Source organism: Chionomys nivalis, chromosome 21, assembly GCF_950005125.1.
Source record: "Chionomys nivalis chromosome 21, mChiNiv1.1, whole genome shotgun sequence".
NCBI lineage: Eukaryota > Metazoa > Chordata > Mammalia > Rodentia > Cricetidae > Chionomys > Chionomys nivalis.
Window position 1 is genome coordinate 44,752,666 of NC_080106.1, and position 25,842 is coordinate 44,778,507.

The 25,842-nt window shown below is 39.8% G+C and overlaps 1 protein-coding gene and 1 pseudogene across 1 annotated transcript in view; one reads left to right on the top strand and one right to left on the bottom strand.

Moving 5' to 3' along the window:
- The window catches only part of Usp38 (ubiquitin specific peptidase 38), a 32,875-nt gene extending 12,642 nt beyond the window's left edge, over positions 1-20,233 (top strand). Inside the window, exons 5-10 of the mRNA XM_057753464.1 lie at positions 2,403-2,561; positions 5,353-5,546; positions 11,021-11,114; positions 13,628-13,734; positions 15,162-16,524; positions 19,027-20,233. Of these exons, the coding sequence (XP_057609447.1) occupies positions 2,403-2,561; positions 5,353-5,546; positions 11,021-11,114; positions 13,628-13,734; positions 15,162-16,524; positions 19,027-19,188 (2,079 nt within the window). The 3' untranslated portion in view covers positions 19,189-20,233. The remainder of the gene's footprint in view (positions 1-2,402; positions 2,562-5,352; positions 5,547-11,020; positions 11,115-13,627; positions 13,735-15,161; positions 16,525-19,026) is intronic.
- A 4,706-nt stretch (positions 20,234-24,939) lies between these two features.
- On the bottom strand, positions 24,940-25,471 carry LOC130863380 (transcription factor BTF3-like; annotated as a pseudogene).
- Between the last annotated feature and the right edge of the window lie 371 nt (positions 25,472-25,842).

A 25,842-nucleotide genomic window follows, 5' to 3' on the forward strand; every position in this document is an offset into this window, starting at 1 on the left:
AAGAGAGACTTACAAAGATTTAATCTACATGGGAAATAGAAAAAGACAAGATCCCCTGAGTAAATTGGGAGCATGGGAACCTTGGGGGAGGATTGAAGGGGGAAGGGAGAGGCAGGGAGAGTAGCAGAGAAAAATGTAGAGCTCAATAAATATCAATAAAAAACAAAAACAAACAAACAAAAAAAGATGCAGGAATCCCTAGGTTATATCCTGGGGGTGTGGGGGAGGAAGGAGGCAGGGGATATAAACATGATAGAAGAAGAACAAACTCATTAGAAGCCGGTAGCAGGCATGTTCAAGCTGTATGCAGCCACATGTACCCAAGGAAAGTTGTAATCAGAGCTCAGCACAAAATCATAAGCCTAAGGTGTGGAAGGGCTAGAAAGATGGCTCAGCAGTTAAGAACTTGGTTATTCTTCCAGTGGACCTAGGTTTAATTCCCAGCACCCACATAGGACTTAAAACTATAACTCCAGTTCCAGAGCATCTGACACCCTCTGGGCACCAGGCCAGGGATGCATGTGGTACATGAGCGTACATGCAGGAAAACACCCAAATACATAAAATAAAACTTTTTTTATGTGTGGAATGAGAATAATTAGAATGTTTATATATGTTTGAATTGTCTTAAGAACAATTTCAGTTAATAAAAACTTAAATTTTAAAATCATAATTTTAAAACTAGTTTGACCTTATCAGTAACTGTAATAGAATTGAGTTTAAGAAGGAGGCATAAAAGCTACCCTATGATTTAACGCGTTTAACAGAATAAATTCAGACAGTGCAGGACAGATACTACTGTTGACTGAAGAATCTGACTGCTGACTGGGCCAGTACCTGCTATTCTTAGTACCGTTTGATGAGACAGCCCTAATAGAACTCGGATTGCAGTTTATCAGGAGTTGGGGCTGCATACAGAACCTGAGACACTAAGATTTCAGAAGTTATACATACATAATATCAGATTGTGATTAATAGTTTAATAATTATAATTATTAATAATTAATAATTTTTAAAGTATTCTATTGTAATAAGTCATTTCTGTAAAATAAAATGTTTCTTTTTTATTATAATGTCTTAAATCTTTGTATGAGTTGGCTTTTAGACTGATTTTAAATGAAAGGTCATTATTGTACTGGTTATCAATATTAAATATTTTCAAGATTTTTATCAGTAATGAGCACTTAAATTTTTCCAATTTTTATTTCCAGTTTCTTAAAAATAGTAGATGTTTTTGATTGGCTTTATTTTTGGAGCAGCTGTTTGTAAATAAGGATTCTGTTTAAGGTATCATTCATGTGCTTATCAAATAATATAATCCTGATATCTGACCACAATTTTAGTTACATATGTAAGTTATTTCAGAGACTTTCTTGGAGTTCACATTGCTATGCAAAATATATAATTTTTTCAATTGAAAATTTTAAACTCAAACTTACACTAGATGGAGCTCTTTCACTGATTCCAGGTTGGGATTTTTAATGTTCTGTTAAATCTGGTTGGGTTGTGGTTGTAACTCGATAGTAGAGCACTTGCCTGGCATACAAAGGTGAGGCTTGAGCCTTAGTACCCCAAAACAGTTTTTAAAAAAACTTATCTAGTCAATAGAATAACCATAACATTTTTCAACTAATGGCATTTTTTAAATGCAACAATGACTGAAGCTTCTATATTACACCTAGTTGGTATTTTAGGTGGATTGTATACATGCCCTGACACACGGTACAGAGGTCAAAAGACAATTTATGGAGGTTGGTTCTCTTTTTCTACCATGTGGGTTCTGGGGACTGAACTCTGGTCCTCAGGCTTGTTAGTAAACACCTTAACCTACAAAGGCAAATCACAGGCCCTTTTATTATTATTATTTTATTTATGATATGTGTATGTTTGTGTCTATATATCTGTGTTATAATGTATGTGTGGAAGTCAGGACAATTTGACAGTGAGTTCTCTCCTTCCAGCATGGAGGTTCCATAGGTTGTTGGGCTTGGTGACATACACTTTATGCTGAGTGGAGGGAGAAGAGTATTAAATGAGATTACAGAGCTGAAAAAATGGTTAGGCAGTTAACAGTGCTCGCCAGAGGAGCCGAGTAGCTGACAGCTACCTGTAACTCCAGCTGCAGGAGAATTCTACCCATCCTCTGTTATCTACAGGCACCTACACACATGTGGGAGACAGTGATTCCAGACATATATATATATATATATATATATATATATATATATATATATATATATAATACATTTTAAACATGATTACAATCATGTGACTTCATTAAGAAAAACATGATTAAACATACAGAAAAGTATATGCTAATCATATAACAATTGCGTTCTGTCTGTAGGCTGGGGATGTGCTGTCAACTTGTGTGAACAGAATGCTTCTTTTTTTCTCTTCAGATTGTTCCTCATGTAGTGAACTTGGTTCACTCCTTCAGAACTGATGGCCTGCCTTCTAGCACAGCCTTCTTAGTGCAGGTAACGGAGTTGGTGCACTGTATGATGTATCACTACTCCGGATTTCCAGATCTCTACGAGCCTATTCTGGAGGCAGTAAAGGTATGATGGCTGTGTACCAGTCCTGTGAGCCGCACACACTATAATGGACCAGTCTGGCAAATGTATTATTTTACATAATGAGCTGCTTTTAAGGTGGTGATTTCACTTGCTCAGCCTTGATACAGGGCAGAGAGGCTTGGTCCTGCCTTAACTTGGTATACCAGACATGGTTGACTCCCCAAAGGTGTGGATGGGGGTGGGATGGGGAAAGGTGGAGGGTGGGAGGGGAGGAAGGAGTAGAAACTAGGAACTAGAGCTAGTACGTAAAATGAAAAAAAATGAATTAGAAAAAAAAGATGATTTCATTCTCTGTTCTTTTTTGACACCACCATTCTAAATCAGTAGGCACATTTCTTAGCTCTGTGGTGCCATCAAGTAAAATATGTTACTTTAAATTTATAAGAGCTGTTAAAGGAATTGGCTAGTGACAGTATGTTACATTGAATGTATACAGACATAAGTTTTGCATCTCAGTGTCAGAAATGTTGAACAGTTAAATCGATCTTGGAATCAAGGAAATACTTGACTGGCTCCCTCTCTGTTTTTGGTTTTCTTTTGTGTTGTAGACTTTGTGAATGTCTATATTTGTTTACCTTGTTTTTCAAATTCAATAAATGGTAGGTTCAAGAAAGTGTTGCTCCTGTCTGTATTGCAAAATGGTTGACTAGAAAATCAGAGTATCATCAAAGAATTGGAAAACTTAATTCAGTCAGGCTTAATCAGAAGTTACTAAATACCAATTCTAATCGTGATATTAATGTTGGAAATACAATATACAGATCACATTGCCTTACTACCCATATGTGTAAGGGAAATTAAGAATGTTTTTATATCCAGCTAATTCAGACTAAGGACTGAGTCTAAAACAAAACGCTATTAAGCCTCTGTGGTGCTGGTATGACCCTGCCCTCTTTGAAGTAGATTACATACGGAAGTTTTGCCACGGACGTGATAGGTCATGACTGTCTGCCCTCATTGCTGCCATTTTATTGACTGGCACTCTTCAGTTTTTCAGTGCATCTCCAAAGGAGCTCTCAGGATAAGGAAAGTATTTCTACCAGCTGCCAACAGCCAAAAGAAAGGGGTGGGGAGGGGCGTCTTAAAATGCTATGTCAAAGTGTTAGATTTCTGTAGTGTGAGCATTAGATGGTAATCTCAGTCTAGAAAAGCTAATCATTTAAGCATAAGTGACTTTTCTTTTTTTTTTTCCTTTTCAAAGTGAATCTTTATTAATTTTGATGGTATCCATAATTTTTCTTCTCCTGTGGAAACAAGAGCAAAACCCCTTCCCCAGCGTAGTACATCTCCTGGTTTCCATTGTTAGGTCAACACATCCTTGAAATATACTGGTTGATTTAATTCAGAAGTTTTTTGCATTATCCAATGTCTGCTGCTGTTGTCCCTTTCTCATTAGTGTTAAGAAAATTCAAGGTTAATAAAACATTATGCAATCTATTTCTGGGGGTATTTTTCATCCCTTTCTGTTTGTTCAGCATCTCCTTTTTTTTTCTTTGACTTTTCTAGGGTTCCTTATTGCCCATTGCTCTACTTGAGTGTGAAGTCATTTACACTTCAATTTCTGTTTCATTTTCTGCTTACTACATTATTTACTTTCTTACTAAGGAAGAAGACTATGTCATAGTGTTTTCTTTTTCTTTCTTTTTTTTAAATTTTTTGTTTTGTTTTGTTTTGTTTTTGTTTTTCAAAACGGGGTTTCTCTGTATAGACCTGGCTGTCCTGGAACTCGCTCTGTAGACCAGTCTGGTCTTGAACTCAGAGATCTGCCTGCCTCTGCCTCCCAAATGTGGGGATTAAAGGTGTGCAGTACTACTTGGCTGTAGTGGTGATTTTCTAGGTGGCAAAACATGAGATTGAGTTTTACTTTTCACAGTCTGAGTTCCTTATGCTAACCTGACTTGTCATTCCTACTCTAGGCCCTCATTTCTAGGGTTAGTCCTGAGTACTACTGAGTGAGCAGTGAACCAGACTTTGGATACAAGTAACTGACATGTGATTTGAATTTCTTGTTCCTTCAACTTTAAAGTATTTTAAGACAAGCATGTTATCTCATGTCTGTGATCTCAACACTTGGGATACTGAGGCAAGAGGATTATTGTGAGTTCAAGCCAAGCTTGGGCTACAGATTCAGATTTTGTCTCAAATAAATAAATAAACCTCCTTAAGATTTTAGGAGACATTTGTTTCCTGTATCTATTACTTTTCTGCTTGTGATGAGCTTAGTGTCAAGAAGCCACGTAAAGGAGGACGGATTCTTTTGACTTTCAGTCTGAGGGCCTACTTCATCACTGTAGGGATCATGGTAGCAAGAGCAGCTCTCAGCTATAATTCGAGAGTCATCCACCCCGAGAAGAGCAGGAAGCAGAGAAAGGTGAATATCAGCACTCAGTTAGCTTTTTCCTTTTCCTTTTGTGTTATTTAGTCCTGGGCCCCAGCCAATGGGATAGCATAGCCCACATTCAGAGTGAGTCTGTCCCCACAGTTAAGCCAGTCTAGAGGCACCATCACACACATACCCAGAAGTGTACCTGATTAACTCCTCCTTGTTTTTAATTCAGTCAAGCTGACCATCAAAATTAGCTGGCACCCCGAAATATAATTTAATTTTTTAGGGTTGACCGAATGCTGTCAATAATATACAAAGTGAGTGGGAGCAAAAAAAAAAGCTTAAATGTCAGTGGGGAAAATCCTTATTATGGTATTGGCTTCTTCCTTTGAAACATAGCTTTTACTTTACTTTTAAACTTATTTTTTCTTTTTCATTATGACCTAGGATTTTCCTAAACCCAGTGAAGAGAAGATTAAGTTGATTCTCAATCAAAGTGCCTGGACTTCTCAATCCAATGCTTTGGCGTCTTGCTTGTCTAGACTTTCTGGAAAATCTGAAACTGGGAAAACTGGTCTTATTAACCTGGGAAACACATGTTACATGAACAGTGTTTTACAAGCATTGTTTATGGCTACAGAGTAAGTTTACTTGTGAGTGTTCTGACTTAACTAGGAATGAATACATGCTGAGAAGGCAAGAATCACTCCTCCCATGGAAGTGGTATGAATGTTGACATTGCCTGTAAAAAGACTTTCTCTGTCCTCATAGCCAGCTCCCAAATAATACCACAGAGACCTCTTATTAATTAATGTTGACATTGCCCTGTAAAAAGACTTTCTCTGTCCTGATAGCCAGCTCCCAAATAGCAGAGACCTCTTATTAATTATGAAAGCTCGCCTATAACTTAGGTTGTTTGTAAACAGAGGATTTTCTGTCCCACCCAGTCCCACAGCCACTTTTAAAATAATCACTCAGAGGCTTAATATTAATTACAAACCATTTGGTCTATTGCTCAGGCCAGTTTTTGGCAAGAAGAAAACAAACTCCATATGGAGTGTCTTTAGTACCCATCCTCCTCTCAGAAGTAGATCAGTGCTTCCAGGAGTAGATGTGTCTCACACCAAAAAAATTCTAAGTTATTAAAACATTAAATGCATATTCTATAGGTCTTTGAAGTGTTTGAAGATGCCTATCTATCTGAAATATATCTATCTAGAAAACCTAACTAACATGACCTTAAGTTTGACTATTATAAATTTGTATTTCTTACACATTACATTTTTAATTGTGCTGTATAAACATAATACCTTAAGCAAGAGTAGAAATACAATATAAAAATTAACCTTAAATTTTTATCAATAAACTAAAATCCATACAAATGTAATTTTTTTCAAGATTAATAGTTGTTTATTAGATTAAAGTAGGTTTAATAATCTACCCATTTTTCCCCATTTCTGTCATATTCCTCTTTCTTCTAGAAAGAAATTGACTATGACCAATAACAATTTATAATCAACCCTCTTTAAATGAAAACAAACATTTATAAACAATATTTTGAGAATTTGGAAGTAGTTCTCTAAACTACCTGCTGCTGATTGGTGGGTGCTGGTGATCTTGAGGGACCCTGAGAAAATTTAGAATTATGGATAAATCTTGGCTGTAGTAGTCTCTGAGGCAACATAGTCTCAGCCAGTTGCCTTGAAGCTGTTCTGAATGTTGGATCACCTAGGTATCACTCCCCTCAGAGAACTCTCAGGGACTCTTCCTTGATCAAACCATATTAACCTGGAAGTAATTCATCTCATCTTCTGTGGAAGCAAAAACAATACCAAAGCTACATATTCCAGACCCAAATTTTGAAGTCAAGAAATCATTAAAATATATATGTTGGTTTAATTTAGCAGCCCCCAAAATCAAATGTTTCTCAGCAATTAGCTCATTAACACTTAAAAAAAAAAAGAAAACACAATAATATACATAATCAGACTCTGTGTATTTTCCATTTTTACATGGCTTATTATAATTTTTATTACTCTATTCCTTTTTTAAGGACCTCATTTTATTATCTTTAAATATCTTCTAACCTATGACTATGTCTATCCTTTCTCCTCTCTCTCCCAAGCCTAAGCACATTTATCAAATACACTTTGACCCGTTTAGAGGCTTTCTGCCTAAATTTGGCCTTACTGTATATATGTGTTATTTTTGAATTTTTGATCACGAGAAGGATCTTAAAAGTATGATGCTAGCTGTCTATACTGCTCAGCTTAGTGAGTGATGCTGGCACATGGTGGTCGGGACCTCCCCTCTGTTCTCTGAGTGTCTAATCTCTTGTCGGGGGCACCAGCGAGACTCACTGCCCCAACTCTGTACTAAGTAGTGTGCAGCTGTGTTCTTACACCACAACTGGCTTTCAAGCTCTCAGTGACTGGGAGAAGCCTCTTCACTGTGCGGTCCATAAGAGACTGTGGGAGTCCGCCATGTTGCAGCTGAGGTCCACTGTGGCCAGGGGATGCAGTTCTGTACCTAAGCCCAGAATGAGAGATATGAACTATGAAGTTGCTCTTGGCTCCATTTTTATGTGTCTAGAACCCTTTTTTAAACTTTGTTAGGTCTTATATAGAAATTCCAGCTCCATGTTGAAGCAACATATGTAAACAGGCTTTTTTCTTTTCCTCACCCAGTCCCTCAGCCACTTTTAAAATAAACTCTAAGAGGCTCAATATTAATTATAAACTGTTTGGCCTATTGATCAGGCTTATTACTAATATCTCTTGTAACTTAAATTAACCCTTCTATTAATCTATATGTTGCCACATGACTTTATGGTGTTACTGTTCTCTAGTACGTGTTGTTCCAGAGGCTCTCTGGCATCTGCCCTGACTCTGCCTTCTCCATGTAGCTCTGCTTGGATTTCCCACCTGGCTGTTATCCTGCCTTGCTATAGACCAAAGCAGCTTCTTTTTGAACCAATGGTAATAAAACATATTCACACTATACAGAGGGGAATCCCACATCACTTGTTCCTAACTAGCTCTTAAAACTTACATTAATCCATTTATATTAATCTACTTTCATCACCTCTCTTCCATACTGCACCTCCTGTTTCCTCTCTGTGTCTCCTGGCTCTGCTTCCCTGCCATGATGTTGGTTACTGACCAGATGTATAAAAGAGGCATGCTCCTTTACATTCCTGAATTTACTTTCGAATCAATTTTCTTTTTTAAGCAGGAAATCTGAAGTCAGTTTGTTGTTAGCTGAGTAGCATCCTTGTGCTGGAGGAGTAGCTCAGATGCAGCTAGAGTACCTGCCTTGGGTGCATGAATCCCAGTGTTGATCCCTAGCACCTCATAAAGTCAAGCTTGGTGTTGTGCATCTATAATCCCAGCATGTGGGAGGTGGAGGCACGAGGAGCATACATTCTTGGTGATCCTCATCTATGTGGTGGGTTCAAGGCTAACCTGAACTACATGAGGCTCTATCTCAAAAAAAAAACAACAAAAAACAAACAAAAAAAAACTGCCCTTGCAGGTACAACATTATAGTCAACTTTTCCTTTAAAAAAAATGTAATTTTCTCTTAGTGCCAATAGAGTTGAGCTGATTCCAAGAGGGGAGATGTTAGCACCCACCTGGAGGCATCAGGCTCTTAGGGCGCTCAGCTTTAGGTTTCTGTGTTTGTCTCTGATTATAAGAACCCGGTAGGGTTTCATTAGGTTTTGTTGTTGGTTGGTTTGTATTTGGCAGCTTTTGTTGTTGTTTTAAATAAAGGTGTACTCTTAGACACAGGTGGCATTAGATCTAAGACTGAAGAATCCACATCTCACCACCAGAGGTCACCTTGCCAGCCATCTCCTACTATGCAAAGTAGGGACCAAAAGCAACTGTAACTAGAAAGCATTGTGGTGGTGACCAATAATGATATCTCAGAACAGGAAGAACTCTTAAGGAATGCATGAATTCTTATTCATGGTTTTTAAAACACACCCTCATAAAAACCAAGTGCATACATTCTCAAAAATGTTAGCAGTGTTCAATTCTCCAGATTCTTTTTCTATAATTATCTAATACAAAAACAGTTACATATGATTAGTATGTGTCCACACACATGTTGAGAGAATCTTGTTGAAATTTTAGCACTTAAGAACTTTTCCATATGAGAGCAATGCAGATCTGTTACTCTGAGTGAGTAGGACATAGTTTTTATTTATATGCTTTTGCTTTAAATTTATTTGTTAATGTGGGATGGGAACATGTATGCATGTAGTGACATACATGTAGAAACCAGAAGGAGTCTACTTTCTCCTTTCATCTTTACATGGTTTCCAGGACTAGAACTCAGATCTCCAGACTTGTGTGGCAAAAGTACCTTCCCACTGAACCATCTTGCTAGCCTGACATCCCCTTACCTATACTTTTTTGCTGACCATCAGATAGTTTTGTTCATAGCGGACATTTCTCTAACCATGTGCAGATAAGGTTTTCTTTGACTAAGACATGCCAAATTACTCTCCCTTAAACACTGTAGGGGTCGGATGAGGGTTGTTCACCCTGCAGACGCATGTGGAGTCCAGATGTCTCAATTGCTTCTTCACCTCATGGCACTCATGAAACCTGGGGTTCCCTGCTGCAGCGGGACTGACTGGCCAGCAGACTCCCAGAATCCACTTGTCTTTAGCCCACAGTGTTGGGTTATGGGAGAGAAGCATCTTGCCCGTCTTTCACATGAGAGCTGCAGATGTGAGCTGAGGTCTTCACCTTTCCCACTGGCCATCTCCCCAGCCAGATTTGACCTTATGGGCAGTATATGATTGTACCTGTAACCTTAAACCTCTGACAGCACTTGATTTAATTGGTCTTAAATTTTTCACAATTTGGCAAATGTCATTCTTGTTTTCTTATTTTTAGAAAAGATAGGGTCTTGCCCAGCCTGACCTCAAACTCCTGATCCTCCCACATCAGCCTCTGAGGATTACAGACTACATATGCACAGCCTGCTCACAGTTAGTTAGTCCTTGTGTTTCTATGTGAACATTGCTGACCTTTGTGGAATTTTCCCCTTTACTCAGAGCAGAATGAAATGAATGAGCTATTATTTTCTGTGTGTGTCTTTCTGTTGATGTTTTGTTTGTATACATGTCAATTTGTATAAATTCTGTATGATTATCCTTTGGTGTTTTCTTTCTTCCAGTCATGCAATTCAAATTTATAGTATTTTATTACATATTTTTGTTTTAATTTTTGTATTGTCTAGAGTTTAGGCCCACAAAAAAAAATCCCTTTTTACTTTGAAGTGATTTTTTTTCTGATGTTTAACCAATTATTTCTATACTATTTTTGGAATAATTTGTCCCTTTTGTATGTGTGTGTTTCTTCTTTTAGACTCTTGTTTTATTTGTTTGAGTAAACTCACCCTCTCCCTCCCTTCTTCCAGTGTTAGCCTGGAACTCACTCGGTAGCCAGACTGGCTTCAACTCATATTTTCCCTTTGCCTACTGAGTGATGGTTTACAGGTATATGCCACCAAACCTGGCTTGCATCATACTTCTTTTATGTTTAAGATTTACTTTTATTTCAAAAAAAGAAGAAGAAGAAGAGGAAGAATAAAAGCCAGGAGGCCATGCACACCTTTAATCCCAACACTCAGGAGGCAGAAGCAGTGGGATCTCTCCGAGTTCAGGAGGTCCAGCCTGGTCTACAAAGAAAATTGTAGCCGGGCGGTGGTGGCGCACGCCTTTAATCCCAGCACTCGGGAGGCAGAGGCAGGTGGATCTCTGTGAGTTTGAGACCAGCCTGGTCTATAAGAGCTAGTTCCAGGATAGGCTCCAAAACCACAGAGAAACCCTGTCTCGAAAAAACCAAAAAAAAAAAAAAGAAAATTGTAGGACAACTTGGGCTACACAGAGAAACCCTGTCTCAAAATAGCATATAGTCTGTCCATTTATTGTCCTCCTTCACAATATTACATGTGTATTACATTACATGTAAATATTAGCTAAAGGCCACCCTGTAAGTCAGGTAACTGAGGCTAATAATTCCCAAACCAGTTTCCTTTTAGCTTTTCTTGTAAAAAGTGCATGTGTATATGTATAACATATTTTGTTCTTTTTCAGTTTCAGAAGACAAGTGTTATCTTTAAATCTAAATGGGTGTAATTCATTAATGAAAAAATTACAACATCTTTTTGCCTTTTTGGCGCATACACAAGTGAGTATCTGTAATATGTGCACATTAACTCCATGATAATGTTCTTTAAACTACACACTATAACGGGTCTTTTGAACTGCTGGAATTATTATCATCTCGAGCACACTTGTCTCATCTTCTGCTTCCCATCCCTGCAGATATACTGTTCTAAAACCTACTATACAGAAAGTCTAGTTTCCTGTCACTAAGTAGTCTTCTTCATGAGGAAAGAATTTTAAAACTAGGCTTAGTGGCAAACACCTGTCATCCCAGCACTTGAAAGGCTGCAGTGAGCTGTGCATATATATAGCAAGACCCTGTCTCAAAAAGAGGGAGGAATGGGAAAGAAAAGATGTAAATGTGGTTGAGATTTCTTTTGGTGTGGCTTGACTTTTGTTTTTTTTTTTTTTTTTTAGTTTACAGAGACTTAAATATATTGATATAATAATGAACAATTAAAATAATTTTGTAGTCTATACTTTTTTTCTCTTTGGTTTTTCAAGACAGGGTTTCTCTGTGTAGTTTGAGGTTGGTCTTGAACTCTTGTTCATCTGCCTGCCTCTGCTCTAAAGGTATGCACCAGTCACCATGCCCAGCCTTTCTCTCTTTTCTTTTATGTATCTTTCATTGTAATTACAGGTCTTTATAAATATTATTCATCTCATAAGTCCTTGCATTAACGCTCTGTGGTGACCTTTTATATCCACAAATTAATTCAGGGAAATCAGCTTGAGGCAGTGACTACAGGTGGTTAGAGCTGGGGTAAAGCAGGAATGATACTTGATAGCATTGAGTTCGTGGCAATGCTTGTGTCCCACATGCAAGCTGAGAAATATCTCAGGGATAATGTGCTTTGAAATAGGATCACATGTGACACAAGCTAGCCTCAAACTATGTAACCAAGGCTGGCTTTGAATTCCTGATCCTCCTGCCTCTGCCTCTTAAGTGCCAGGAATACAGATCAAATTTTTTTTTTTTTTGGTTTTTCGAGACAGGGTTTCTCTGTGGTTTTGGAGCCTGTCCTGGAACTAGCTCTTGTAGACCAGGCTGGTCTCAAACTCACAGAGATCCGCCTGCCTCTGCCTCCCGAGTGCTGGGATTAAAGGCGTGCGCCACCACCACCCGGCTCAAATATTTTTAAATGGGAAAAATAAAAACATTATCAAGAAGTGACAATCATGACTTTAGAATTGGTAATACACTCATATGTTGTTTATCTGGGAGAAATATGTTAACAAATTGACATCAGGACCAAAGGAGATGAAGACTGCCTCTTAGCCAGGTGTGGTGGCTCACCCTTGTAGTCTCAGTGTACAGGAGGGGTATAACTGCCTCTTAGCCAGGTGTGGTGGCACACCCTTGTAGTCTCAGTGTATAGGAGGTGGGGCAAGAGGATCAGACGGGCAACAAAAGCGGTACTAAATCATAACCAAAACAAAGACCTCTCTCTCCTCTCCTATTGTTTTCTAGAAATTGAGTCATTTATTAGTCTTTGTTTACTTTATACATAAACATGTATGTGTGTTTATGCAGATATGTATACCTTATTTACTTATTAAACCAGAGCTATTAGGAAAGAAAACCTTAGGAGGTTTCCCTGGAAAGAGAAGCTTCATGGTGGAAGTGGTGGCACACGCCTTTAATCCCAGCACTCAGCAGGATCTGTAATCTATCTGTTGATAAAAATATGTCTCCAGTTGACTGAGAACAATGAGCTTAACTTGAAGTTGGCACCCAGCTAGGATTCTGACCTTCCTCCCTTTAAAGTTCTGTGGAACAACCCTAGCACATAACATTTTCCTGGACTGAGAGGGCGCTGCTGCTTTATGCCACAGTATTTAAGATATTGAGAGAATTCCAGGTATTCAGATTATAGTCAGGTCATTTCCTATGTCTGTGCAGTTCCTTTTTGTAAAAACATCTGGGATTTGAGCCTGATGGCCCCAGAGTCCATTTTGACTGCCTTTTGTACTTCTGGGTGGGAGGGGATTATCAAGGTTCTAACAACTATTCCAAATGCTCCCATTTCACACGTGTATGACTTATACCAGACAGAAAATTTCAGCTAAGTAGATTTAGATGGCTCCTAATGCTCTGTCACCCCCCCACACACACAAACAAACACACACACACAAACACACACACACACACCACTCATCAGAATCATTCTCACACTCAGCTTTTCAAAAGAAATTAGGAACTCAAACACATGCGTGTCATGGGGGGATAAATGCCAGAGACAGAATGTTGAGTTAGAGACATCTGAGACTTTATGTAATTACCCTGCTGTCCACTTGGCTGAGCTAGTCCCTCAGCTTTTCTGGACGTCAGTACTCTGCAGAATTCATTTGTGACTAAAGGTTGCTTAACATAAAAGTTTCACTGCCCCTGAGTTTGCACCCATGCCTGGCGTGTCTCCGTGCAAATGGAGTGCTGTAGAGCTGTAAGCCGTCTTTATTAAGGGTCATGTTGCAGGTTCAGTTACTGCTGTGCTGTAAGAGTCACTGTCTTGCATTTTTCTTTCTGCTGTCAAGAGGGAAGCGTATGCACCTCGGATATTTTTTGAGGCTTCCAGACCTCCGTGGTTTACTCCCAGGTCGCAGCAAGACTGCTCTGAGTACCTCAGGTTTCTGCTGGACAGGTACAGAGTATTTTAAACTTCCTTTAAACTGTGTCTTCTTAGTACTTTAGTGCCACTTCATGCCGATTTTAGCTTTAAAGCACACTTTTTCAGAATTGATCTTTAAAATAACCTTGTGTTACTGTGTGTTTTTAAGGTTTTTCTTTGTTTTTAATTTTGTTTTTTGTTTTGGATGCTTTCACTTTAAAGTACCTGTTGAAACATAGTAGAAGATTCATAAGGGACCCTAAAAAATCTGTTGAGTCCTCCCATTTTTTTCACTACATTTCTATGGGAACTCAGCTTTTCTTCACATATTTCATCTTTAAAAAGCAGATATCAGTAAGAAAGGTTGCAGTACAGCTACCAATATCCAGCTGTCTTCTATGAAGCTAGATGCTTACAAAGTGTGAAGGAGGGCCATTCATTTAAAAATGCTGCATATTGATATGTAATGAATTCATGTTTAAATATTGTTGTATATATACTGTTTTTATATACTAAATATATATACACATACGTGTGTACATATACATATATACATTTAACCAACATATATATGCACACATATATATGTGTGTGTGTTGGTTACTTTTCTAACACTTGATAAAATACCACAGCCAAAATCAACTTTAAGGGAAAAGGTAATTTTGGCTCACAATTGCAGAGCATACAGTCTGTCAATTTTGGCTCACAATTGCAGAGAGGCAGAGAAGGTATGGCAGCAGGAATTTAAGGCCGGCCTGGCAGTTGGGAAGCAGAGTGAACACAGGAGGTGGGGCCAGGCTAGAAAGACTTCAGAGCTGAGGCAGTATACTCCAGCAAGGAAGGCTACACCTCCTAAATGTTCCATGACCTTCCAGAACAGCGCCAACTTGGGGTGCTGGTTCCTTAGGGTTTGTTTTGGTTTTGGTTTTTTTAATGACTATAAAGAGACCCTGAGACCAAAACCTTTTAAGAGCCAATTTATAATTTTAAGGGTTTGGTAAATTATAGTGTCTTTTTACCACTTAATAATAAAACATATTATATCAGTGCATTTCTCTGTCTTTGTTCCTCTCTGTAGTATGACTGAGTAGTAAAGTTAGCCGGGCTCAGCTTGCACAGCCTGCCTTCTTTCCTACAGTCAGTGGTTTCTTAATGCTAGGCTGCCAAGACATCAGGCACATGGAGAGGTGTGTGAGACAGCGCAGCAGCCATTGTAGTTGGCTCCAGTGGGACGTGGGCGATAAGACAGCAGTGCAGGGGCAGCAAAGTGAACGTAGAGTGCCGGGTAGTCTTCTAAGGCTTTGCTGGACTCTGCCGTTCATGCTCTTGGTGAAAAGAGGAGAAAACAACTTTAAATTGAGCTTTTTACTGGATTAAATTAACATATTTCTATAAGCCATCAAAATCTCAAAATATAAGTAGCATTAAACTTGGCTATGTGGTGATGTACCCCCCTGCAGGCTCCATGAAGAAGAAAAGATCTTACGCGGGCAGTCCTCACATGAGCCTTCAGAAGGTCCAGGCTGTGCTGACACTTCTTTACAGGAAGTGGCCAGTAAGGCAGCTGCAGCCACGGGGTCTCCTGGCACCAGTGCCGGTGGGGAGAAGACTTTAGTAGAGAGGATGTTTGGAGGGAAGCTGCGGACCCATGTCTGCTGCCTGAACTGCAGGAGCACCTCACAGAAGCTGGAGGCCTTCACGGACCTCTCGCTGGCCTTTCGCCCTGCCCCTTCTGTGGAAGACGTGTCTTTTCAAAATCCAGCTTCCTTACCCAGTGCACAAGATGATGGCCTAATGCAAACCAGTGTGGCTGACCCAGAGGAAGAGCCAGTAGGTTATAACCCGGCTGCAGCTGCTTTCGTCTGCGAGTCGATTGTGAATGAGAGAGTAGTTGGCAGTCCTGTTGAATTTCACTGTGCAGAAAACAATTCTGTCCCTAGTGAGACTGCAAAGATTCTCATCAGTAAGGATGTGCCTCAGAATCGAGGAGGTGAAGCCACACCTTCGGTAACTGACTTACTAAACTATTTTCTTGCTCCAGAGATTCTGACTGGTGACAACCAATACTATTGTGAAAACTGTGCCTCTCTGCAGAATGCTGAGAAAACTATGCAAATCACAGAGGAGCCCGAGTACCTTATTCTTACCCTCCTGAGGTTCTCATATGACCAGAAGTGCCATGTGAGAAGGAAAATCCTAGACAATGTGTCACTGCCACTGGTTTTGGAGTTGCCAGTTAGAAGAACTGCTTCCTTCTCTTCCTTGGCAGAAAGTTGGTCTGTAGATGTTGACTTCACTGATATTAATGAGAACCTAGCTAAAAAATTAAAGCCTTCTGCGACTGAAGAAGCTTTCTGCCCCACACTAGTGCCCTACCTATTAAGTTCTGTTGTTGTGCACTCTGGGGTGTCCTCTGAAAGTGGACATTACTATTCTTATGCCAGAAACATCACAGGTACAGAGTCTTCATACCAGATGTGCCCCGAGTCTGAACATCTGGCATTAGCCCCCTCCCGGAGTTGTTTACTAGGGGGAGAAAGCTCCAGTGCAGTCATTGAACAGGACTTGGAAAATAAGGAAATGTCACAAGAGTGGTTTTTATTTAATGACAGCAGGGTGACATTTACTTCGTTTCAGTCAGTCCAGAAAATCACAAGTAGGTTTCCAAAAGACACAGCTTACGTGCTTTTGTACAAAAAACAGAACAGTGCTAATGGCTTACGCGGCGACAATCCAGCCAGTGGTGTCTGGGTCAATGGAGACCCACCACTACAGAAAGAGCTAATGGACGCCATAACAAAGGACAACAAACTGTATTTACAGGTGAGTTGCAAATACAAGTGTCGTTTCTGGACAGCATAAATAATAGGAAGTTAGTTTGATGCTCTGATTTTACACGAACACATTTTCCAGGGATACTAAAGCTTAAGTCTGGATTTATATCTTTCAGCTTGTTGTAAATGTAGTGTGGAAGGTGCCAATTATATGAATATAGAAGGCTGTTTGCCTTCAGAGCTCTGTCTCGGGTGTTTATTAGAGAAGATTATAAAATCATGCCATACAGAAACAGTTTGTTGAAATGTAAATGTCCTGCTTCCCCTGTCCCTGAGTTCCACCGCAGGGAAAACCTGCTAACTTTTCTGTTTTTATTTACTGTGGGGAGCGGTGCACGCATGGAAGTCAGGGACAGCTCTGTAGAGCCAGTTATCTCCTTCTCCCTCTCAAGGGGTCTGTTGAACTAAGACCGTAGGCCCACAGAGCAGACACTCCGAATCACCTCACCATCCCACAGCTCAGTTTGATGCCAATTCCTGCAGGCTCTGTCCTGTAGTGTTTTAAGGAACATTTCTTGGCATTCAGATGGATCAGATGAACTAAAATGAGCATGTGAAGGGTATCTGTTCTTCAAGGGTCCGCCACAGAGCCAAGGCTGATAGAACATGTATGGAAAGTAGAAGCTGTGGACTAACATTTCATGAGAGATAAATTCATCTATGAATATTTTTTAAGAAACTATTTCCTTTATTTGATTGTGAAATTTTCAAACTTGTGTCAGCAAAAAGAGCCAGCAGAAGCTAGGAGTGGTGGTGGTTTTCGTGTGCCTGCAATCCAGCACTAAGGAACTGCAGGCAGGAAGATTGCGAGTTGGAGACAGGCATATGCCACATAAAGAAACCCAGTCCCCAAAACAAAAAAAGGATCAGCACTAATTCACAGATGAAATTATAGCAATAATGAGTGGCTAGTTCAAATAATTCTATGAGCTTAAAGGTAACTTTTTAAAAGTTTTCTGTTTTAAATTTATAGAACCCATAAAATATTAGAAGGGAATAAATGAGCCATTAAGAGATTTTTATGGAAAAATTTTTTCAGAGGCTTTCAAATTTACTGAACTATAAAATACCCAAAGGGTGATACATGATAAATTTTAGAGGGGTATGGCAATGTTTTAGAGTGTTGCAAGCATTAATTGACTTTATAAAATAATTAGAATTTTAGAACTGGACTGTGCCCATTCTCGTGGCTTCATATCCAGGTGAAAAAGCAGGACATGTCCATCTCCCTGGCCTTGTGTCGCTTGACATTGTGAATCACCACAGTGTTTAGAGGTTGAAGAGGGAGAAGGAAGAGCAGAGGGAGAGTCTACACACCAACTGTACACTAGTGCAAAGCCCACACACCCTTCCCTTGTAAACAGATTAGCAGTGTTAGGAGGGTAGCCATCATTGAACTGGCAAGCGTGTTTTATGGCCACAGCTGCTCCTACTTGGAATGCAGTCCAGATCCTTGTGTTCTGGCTTACCCATTCCCTCTGGCCACATGGCATTTGAGCGTAAGTAGCCCTTCTTTTCCCTGTTCTTTTAGGGTCCAGTTTTACACGCTGCCCGATGACTGCCGTTATCTATTCACAATTGCTCTTTGTAAAACTGAATAATGACCTTTTTACAATTTTTTTTTGCATGAGCGTGTGTGTATATATATTCACATGTGGAAATGAGAACAGTTTATGGGAGTCATCATCACTTTGCCATGTGGGTTCCAGAAATACTCCAGGCCAGCTCACCTTCCCAGTAACTACTGTTCTAAAATAAGAGTATTAGGATTTATTCAGCACCTAATATGCACTTGGCACATAGACAGATATCTCTGATTTCCTGGTAAGCACTCTATTAAACTAGTAGGAAAGAGTCCTAAGTCCCACTGTAAGAAGATAGCTTCATTTTATTTATCAGTGTTCCTTGAGATTTGCCTGACTCCTTAAGTAGACTAAGGGAGCAGTAGGGAAAATCCGGGCCTTTGGTAGTGTTGCGCTCAGACAGTTCCAAAATGTATCATAGCTGTTAAAGACTGCCATCGGATTAGGAAGTTTACCAGGAGTTTCCCCTTCCTTAGTTGTTAGGTAAAATAAATAGTAGCAGTGATTTTTCACTCTACAACTAACTACAGGAATTTGCCCTCTGCCTTGTTTCCTCCAAAGGTGGTTGTGTACGTCGTTTGTGTGCCTAAGTGATAACTACTTAAAAAAAATGATGTCAGTTTTTATTTCATCATTTTTGATTTTTCGAGACAGGGTTTTTCTGTGTAGCCTTCGCTGTCCTGGAACCCTCTGTAGACCAGGCTGGCCTAGAACTCAGAGGTCCACCTGCCTCTGCTTCCCTAGTGCTGGGATTAAAGGCGTGTGCCACTATGCCTGAATTGATGTCAGTATTTTCAAATGAAGGGTACTTGGTAAAGACTAAGATGGTTTTAGAAGATTTGTATATGTGCTGTATTCATCCATTGTATATAGCTTTTTAATTTCATAAACATTACTTTTAATTTTAGGAACAAGAGTTGAATGCTCGAGCCCGGGCCCTACAAGCTGCATCTGCTTCATGTTCATTTCGGCCCAATGGATTTGATGACAATGATCCACCGGGGAGCTGTGGGCCAACTGGTGGAGGGGGTGGAGGGGGATTTAATACAGTTGGCAGACTCGTATTTTGACCCTGAGAGAATTGAAAATGCATCTGGTCACAAAACATCCAGTACTATGGCTGTTAAAATGTCAGGCTGTAACGGATAGCATATCTATCTTTTATTTTTCTTTTCATTAGACCCAAATACTTTAAGAAAACACGCTCAGTGTTTTTATTTTCTTGAAATACAAAATGCATCATGGAAAAAAAAATCTACCTCTTAAACTTCCATTTGCATTTATGGTTAGACACGCTTGACCAAAAATGTTGAGAGGAAAAAAGCATACCTGGTCCCTAATTAAGCTGCATTAGATTTGGTAGAAGGATTTAAATGGTGGATTTTCGGTTTTACTGAACAAAAATAATCCAGTTAGCATTCTTTATAAAAGAATTGATGCTAGAATATATATATATATGTATATGTATATATATATGTATATATATATAGTTTCAAGAAAAATGAAAATCTTTGTTTTTGGTAGAATTACCCCATTATTAAAGTCAAGTCTTTGGAACCAGTAAAGATGACCAGTCTCTGGAGGCAATAAACTTCAGCTGCCAGACTTGGGGCCTTCTGCGCATGCTGTCCTCAGCATCACTCTTGGTATCAAGAACTAGTGTCTTTTAAAGGATTATTTACACACACATGGTGAATGAATTTACAGAAGGTGCATGACCCTGTAAGGGCAGTGTTTTTAACCTGACTTTGTAGTATTTCCAGTTGTCCAAGGACTTTAAAATCCTGTTTTAGGGAGTGTATCTCTTGTGTGTTTCACAGGAGTTGAGTCCTGTATGTGCCTTGCAGTACTGTAATTCAGACATAGGTATCTTTGGCTGCAGAAAGTTTTCTAAAACGAAATGTTAGGAAGTAAATTTTGTGCTAACATTAAAATTATAATTTTTAAAGGTATTAGATTTTTTCAGAAGTAAAATCTGACGATTCTAAAGCAGTGAGTGTAATGGTAAATTTCTAACTCTTAGAAAAATTCAGAGGAAATGAAGCTAGTTTAAGTAAAAGATCTTCAATTGATTTGTTACTGAATCCTCAAAACATTAAACATTGATAATAAGTTTAGAGTTGTATATTTGGGATTTTTTTCTTTATGTGAGACTCATGCCTTATAGTCTCTGCTTCAGAGAGTACTCAAATGCCTCACCCCATTATCCCTACCGCCTTACCTCGCCATCCCTACCCCCTCACCTCGCCATCCCTACTGTTCTTTTTTGGTTCTGGGGTGTTTTTTGTATGGGGGAGGGAGGGTTCTTTTCATTTTATTTTGGCCTGGAAACTGGAAACATGTCAGTCCTCCTGGGTCTTGATTATACAGTACTCAAGCGTTGTCCCAAATACCCTTTTTCCGGGCTCTTTTAACACATCCATGGCCGTGTATTGTTCTGAATATTGATCATGTGTTTATTTTGAAAACACTTTAAGGAAATAATGACCTTGGGTGACTTGAGGTTTATCTTTTTCCCAGCTTTTGTGGCAGTGAATAAGAATAACTCCTCATCTTCATCCTGCTGCTCCCACCCTCCCTGTTTCCAGTCACCAGGGAGACTCTGAACACAGCCTGTTAGAGCTGGCTTCCTGCAGTCCCGACAGTGCTTTCCCGAGTTACCCTGTGTTCAGTTGGCACAGGCTGAATCACCCGTGACTACAACCAGATTGTGTCAGTTTTAGCATTGTGGAAATTGGATTAAAATTGGGTGGAGGTGCTTCTGGAATTTCCACAGAGGCAGTAAGCTCCCAGTTCTACCTGTGACTGTCAAATTTTTCAAGGATTTTATGTGTCAAAACATGATTGCACATGAGAAAGTGTAATCGTGGTAGTAGTACTAGGGCTATGCACATTTTAGTCGGATAACCAGTACCAAAGTTGAGGGCGTTAAGATGAGAAATATTGCTCACTAACAGCTTGCCAGATTCATGTGTTTAGAAATCGAGAAGCCCCTTCAGCTGAACTTAATAAGGTGGCACCCTGCACTGACCTGCCCCTCACACATCTGTTAGTGCTGCCTCATTTATACACTGTCACCAGGCCTCCCTGTCTCCGGTACCTCCATGTTCTTCCCATGCTCTTTGTGAATGTTGTTGAGCTCTCGTGTTAAAGACAGAGCAGAGGACCATTGGTATTTTTCTTCAGTTCAGTGCAAGACAGATCAAATGAAACTACCATCGCTGCTAAAGAGAGTAATGTGTTAGGCTTCACTATGCACCAAATATAAAGCTGAACATGCAAGTCTGTGCCTCTGAAAGGTATCTGCTGATACACTGCAGAAGTTGGGATATTTTTCCACAAAGAAATAGGCAAGAAAGGAAATATATAGGGAATGATCTTGCAGGCCCTTATAATATGTCTGTAGTAGATGGATGTACAACTCCTGACATTTACATAGCCAGCTGGAGGGATGATCTGGCTCATTCTCCAAGTATCATCCATTTGAATAGCCAGAGACTGTCTGTACCTTAAGATGCCGTTAGAATCCTTTGACGGAGAGACAAGAATCCCTCTTTGTGTCTTAGAGGTCCTGGGATCCTTATGACAGTTTTAAGCAGCCCATTAAATCACATCAGGGAAGAAAAAAAATTTAGTCTTAACTCTATAATAATGGGAGTCAGTGTATAAAGGTACTTGCCACCGATCCCGAGGACCTGACTAAAATTATTCCATCTTCATGATCCACCTCATGGAAAGACCCAACGTCCACATGGCACAAGCACACCCACCGCATACATATACACACTAGGAATAAAAATGTATGACTGCCTTTGCTCGTTTAAGTATTTTAATGATGGTGTTATCTACAAAAATAGTTATTTTCACATACTACCCCTTTAATTCTGTCCTTCAATAAATGGAAATTGGAAGTTTATTCTGTGCCCAGCATACTGTAAGGAAAAAAGTTGGTACAGTTTGTCTTACTGGAAATCAGCACTTTGCCATTTGTTTTGTTCAATGTGTGTACATTACATAGTATACTTTATATATAATCTACATTTACTTTTTACTATATGTACTTTTTACGGGAGTGTTTCAAAGAAAGTAATACCATACATTTATGTACCATCCTTTATCAAGAGTGCTGTATATATATGGGCTGTGGGTATAGTTCAACTAGCAGAGTGCCTGACTGGTATTTGAAAATCTCTGCATTTTATTTCGAGCAGCCACCCATAAACCAGTCTTAGTAGCCCACATCTTTAATCTCAGTGGAAACAAGAAGATCAGAAAGAAGCTCAAGGTTATCCTCAACTACATAGTGAGTTCAAGGCCAGCCTGGGACAAAGGAGCTCCTGTCTTAAAAAAAAAATGCTTTATATATTTCACTGTTTATAGTATTTTGTTTCTATTGAGTTTGGATTTGTGAAACTATTCCTGAGGCGGGAAAGGTTAAGTTATCTGTGTTTTATTTTAAAATATCCAAGAAGTGTTGATTGTTACTAAAACTTGAGTGACAACGCCGGAAGAGTCCTGGAACAGAGAGAAGCTCAAGTACCCAGGAAGTCAGAAATAGGAGGCATCCTAGATGAACCAGGACGCTCGCTGTGCACAGACTGAGCAGACCTGCCCAGCTGCTGCTTCTGTTGGGCTCATTTCCTTTGCTAAGTCAATGTTTGTACAGAGTCCTTTTTTAAGAAATGAATGAACCTCAAAATAACTAGGGTTTTTTTTTTTAGGTTTTGTTTTTTGGGTTTTTTTGATTTGGTTTGATTTGGTTTTGTTTGTTTTGGATTCAAAGTAAACAGTGCTTTTAAAAGACCCCTTGTTTACTGCAGCTTCCCCAGGCAACGATAATTTCCTATAGAAGTAACTTTCAAAGAAGTGAGAATTAACAGTTCTATAAACTCAACAGTCCAAGTTTCAAGGCATTCAGCAGTCATTATGTAAAACCTTTAGCCCAGTGTTACATAACCAGTGTGGATTTAACATTAAAAATAGAATCTAAGAGTCAGCCAAGTGTACTGCCAGCTCTTGTCAGTGTCTGTTAGAGCCTGCAGTTGTTTTTCTCTTAATAGATAGATTTTGTCTTGTGTGCTACACACCAACACACATATAAACCCCATACACTTGCCCCCCCATGTCGATTTGTGGGGGATGAAACGCTTGCATTCACCTGCTAGATTACTGGGATGGGGGTTGTTTGGTTGGTTTTTTGCTTGTTTGTTTTCCACATTGTGCTCTTATTAAAATCACTTGGAATCTGGGTGTAGAGTCACATACCTGTAATCTAGGCTCTTAGGAGGCAGAGGCAGATGGATCTCTTGAGTTCAAGGCCAGCCTGGTCTACGTAATGAGTTCCAGGACAGCCAGGGCTCTATAGAGAGATCCTGTCTCAAAAAACAAGGCAGCCAGGTGGTCACAGTGCTGCACACCTTTAATCCCAACACTCAGGAAGCAAAGGAGGAGCACAACTGTGAGTTCAAGGCCAGCCTGGTCTACAGAGCTAGTACCAAGACGGCCAGGGCTGCACAGAGAAAATATAAACAGACAAAAAAAAAAACCCACAAATGGGAAGCTTTTTAAAAATGAACCATATCCAGGCCTCATCCCAGACCAAGTAAATTATGTGAGCACAGGACATCTTCATATGAGGATGCGGATTTAATGTGAAGGCTGGGTTGACTTAGGGCCAGAGGAGGAGTCTTGTTCCTGGGGCTTTCCCCCAGGAAAATTATCATAAGGTTAAGTGTTCATCTGTGTACTGTGTACTGTATAGTGGCAGGTATTTTTTTTAAATTCACACTAGCTCCATATTGGACTCATGCCCATAAACATCAGAATGAGGATTTTACTCACGTCTTCAAAACTATAGTCCCCAACAATTTTTCAAGAATAAACATCTAGAAAATTCATAATGATCAAAATTACCATTCAAGTTATCAGGAAAATGTCTTTTTCACTCACACTCAGGTAGAAATCTACTAGATCTAAAAATTAATGGAAAAGAGGGAAAATGCAAACTAGAAGCTTAAAAGAAATGTAAAGAAAAAAACGCGTGGAGAGAGATGGAAGATCCAAGAGTAAACAGTAGAAAGCTCTGAAGCTCCCTAAGCCACCACCATCTTGTTACTTAGAAGCAATAATAGAGGAATGGATCAGAGGTTAAGAGCACTGGTCCTGAGTTCAATTTCCAGCAACCACATGGTGGCTCACAACCATCTGTAATGTGATCTCATCTCCTCTTCTGGCCTGCAGACAGAACACTATATGCATAATAAATAAATAAAATATTTAAAAAAGAAGAAGTAGAAGAAACAGTAATAGAGAAAATCCTCCAGTAGCAGAGAAGAACATACATAGAACCAAGTTCAGCAAACTGTTCAGAGTTCAGGCCAGCTCTCTTCGTGAAGTCCCGCTGACTTACATACTGTCTTTGTCGTCTTGCTACTATGGCAGGCCGAGTGCTATGCACACTGTCAGAAGCATAGTTATCCAAGTTCAAAAAAATCTCTGACTCGGTAAAGACTAGGAACTGTCACCACACAAGCTAGAAGGCCGTTGAATGACATCTGCAAAACATGAGTGGGGGGAGGGGAACTCCCAGAAAAAGTATACATAGCAGACATAAAATTTTTTTATTTATTTTTTATTTTTTTAGCTAGGCAAAGAATTTTATCAACCTTTTCCCAAATGTTGTTATTCCCAAGCTTTGTCAGCTTAATTTGCAACAAAGAATGAGTTGTGTAATTAGCAAAAGCTGAAAAGAGCTACAGTGTTGCGGGGGACCAGGCGGAAAGATATTAGAGACCTAGATTTTATCAGACCATACAAGAATTTTAAAAGCAGTCATGGTGTAGAGTGGCAGTTCCTGTCAATGTCTGAAGTATCGCCTCTTTCCGAATCGCCTCTCTCCAGTTTCCCTCCTTAGCCTCGTCAGAGTCCACCAGACCTGGAACTTCATCATCATGCTCTCCCTCCGCCAGCCACAAGTGAGGCTCTTCACCCACAAACTGGGCAGAGCTTCACAGTCTCCAACTCTAGCCAGAGCGTCTGCCCACGCTAGTGTAGGACATTGGAAAGCATGTGTGTCAGCTGCTTTGTCTCAGGCTGGCCTGTAATGGTGAAGGTGTTTTCTGCCAGAGACGCCTGAGCTTTAGGTTAAGATGGATCACCCTTCCTTGGTTTGTAAACATGCTCACCTATTGATACCAGAGATGCTGCCCGCCTTCTTTAAGAAGTAAGTGCAGCTTTTTATCGTCTGCTGTGGCTGTGAACCACCTTCCTTCTGTGAGTGGCTCCTTTCCCTCCAATGCACTTTTGTGCCTGCAGTTAGGTGAGTTGTTCCTGGTTCCTGACCATCGCTTTCATCTTGTTGGAGTGGAAGTGGGCCCCTAGAGGGACTAGCCTCTGCCTCAGGAGCTCAGGCAGACCCACTGAGATAAGGCACACACACTCGGTGATGCAATATGGCAGCTGAAATTGTCTTTCTAGAAGAAGCAGTTACTGTTTTTATTGATGACCAAACACTGAACAAGCAACATAAAGAAGGAAGGACTTCTCTGACTCGGTTTGACAATGTGGACCATCATCGAGGAGGGGAAGACATGGATGTGAACATGGCTGTAAGGTCTATGGTCCTTGACCTTCCTAAAACTATGACCCTTATGTTGTGGTGACCCCAACCATAAAATGATTGTGTTGCTATTTCATAACTGGAACTTTGCTACTGTTAGGAACTG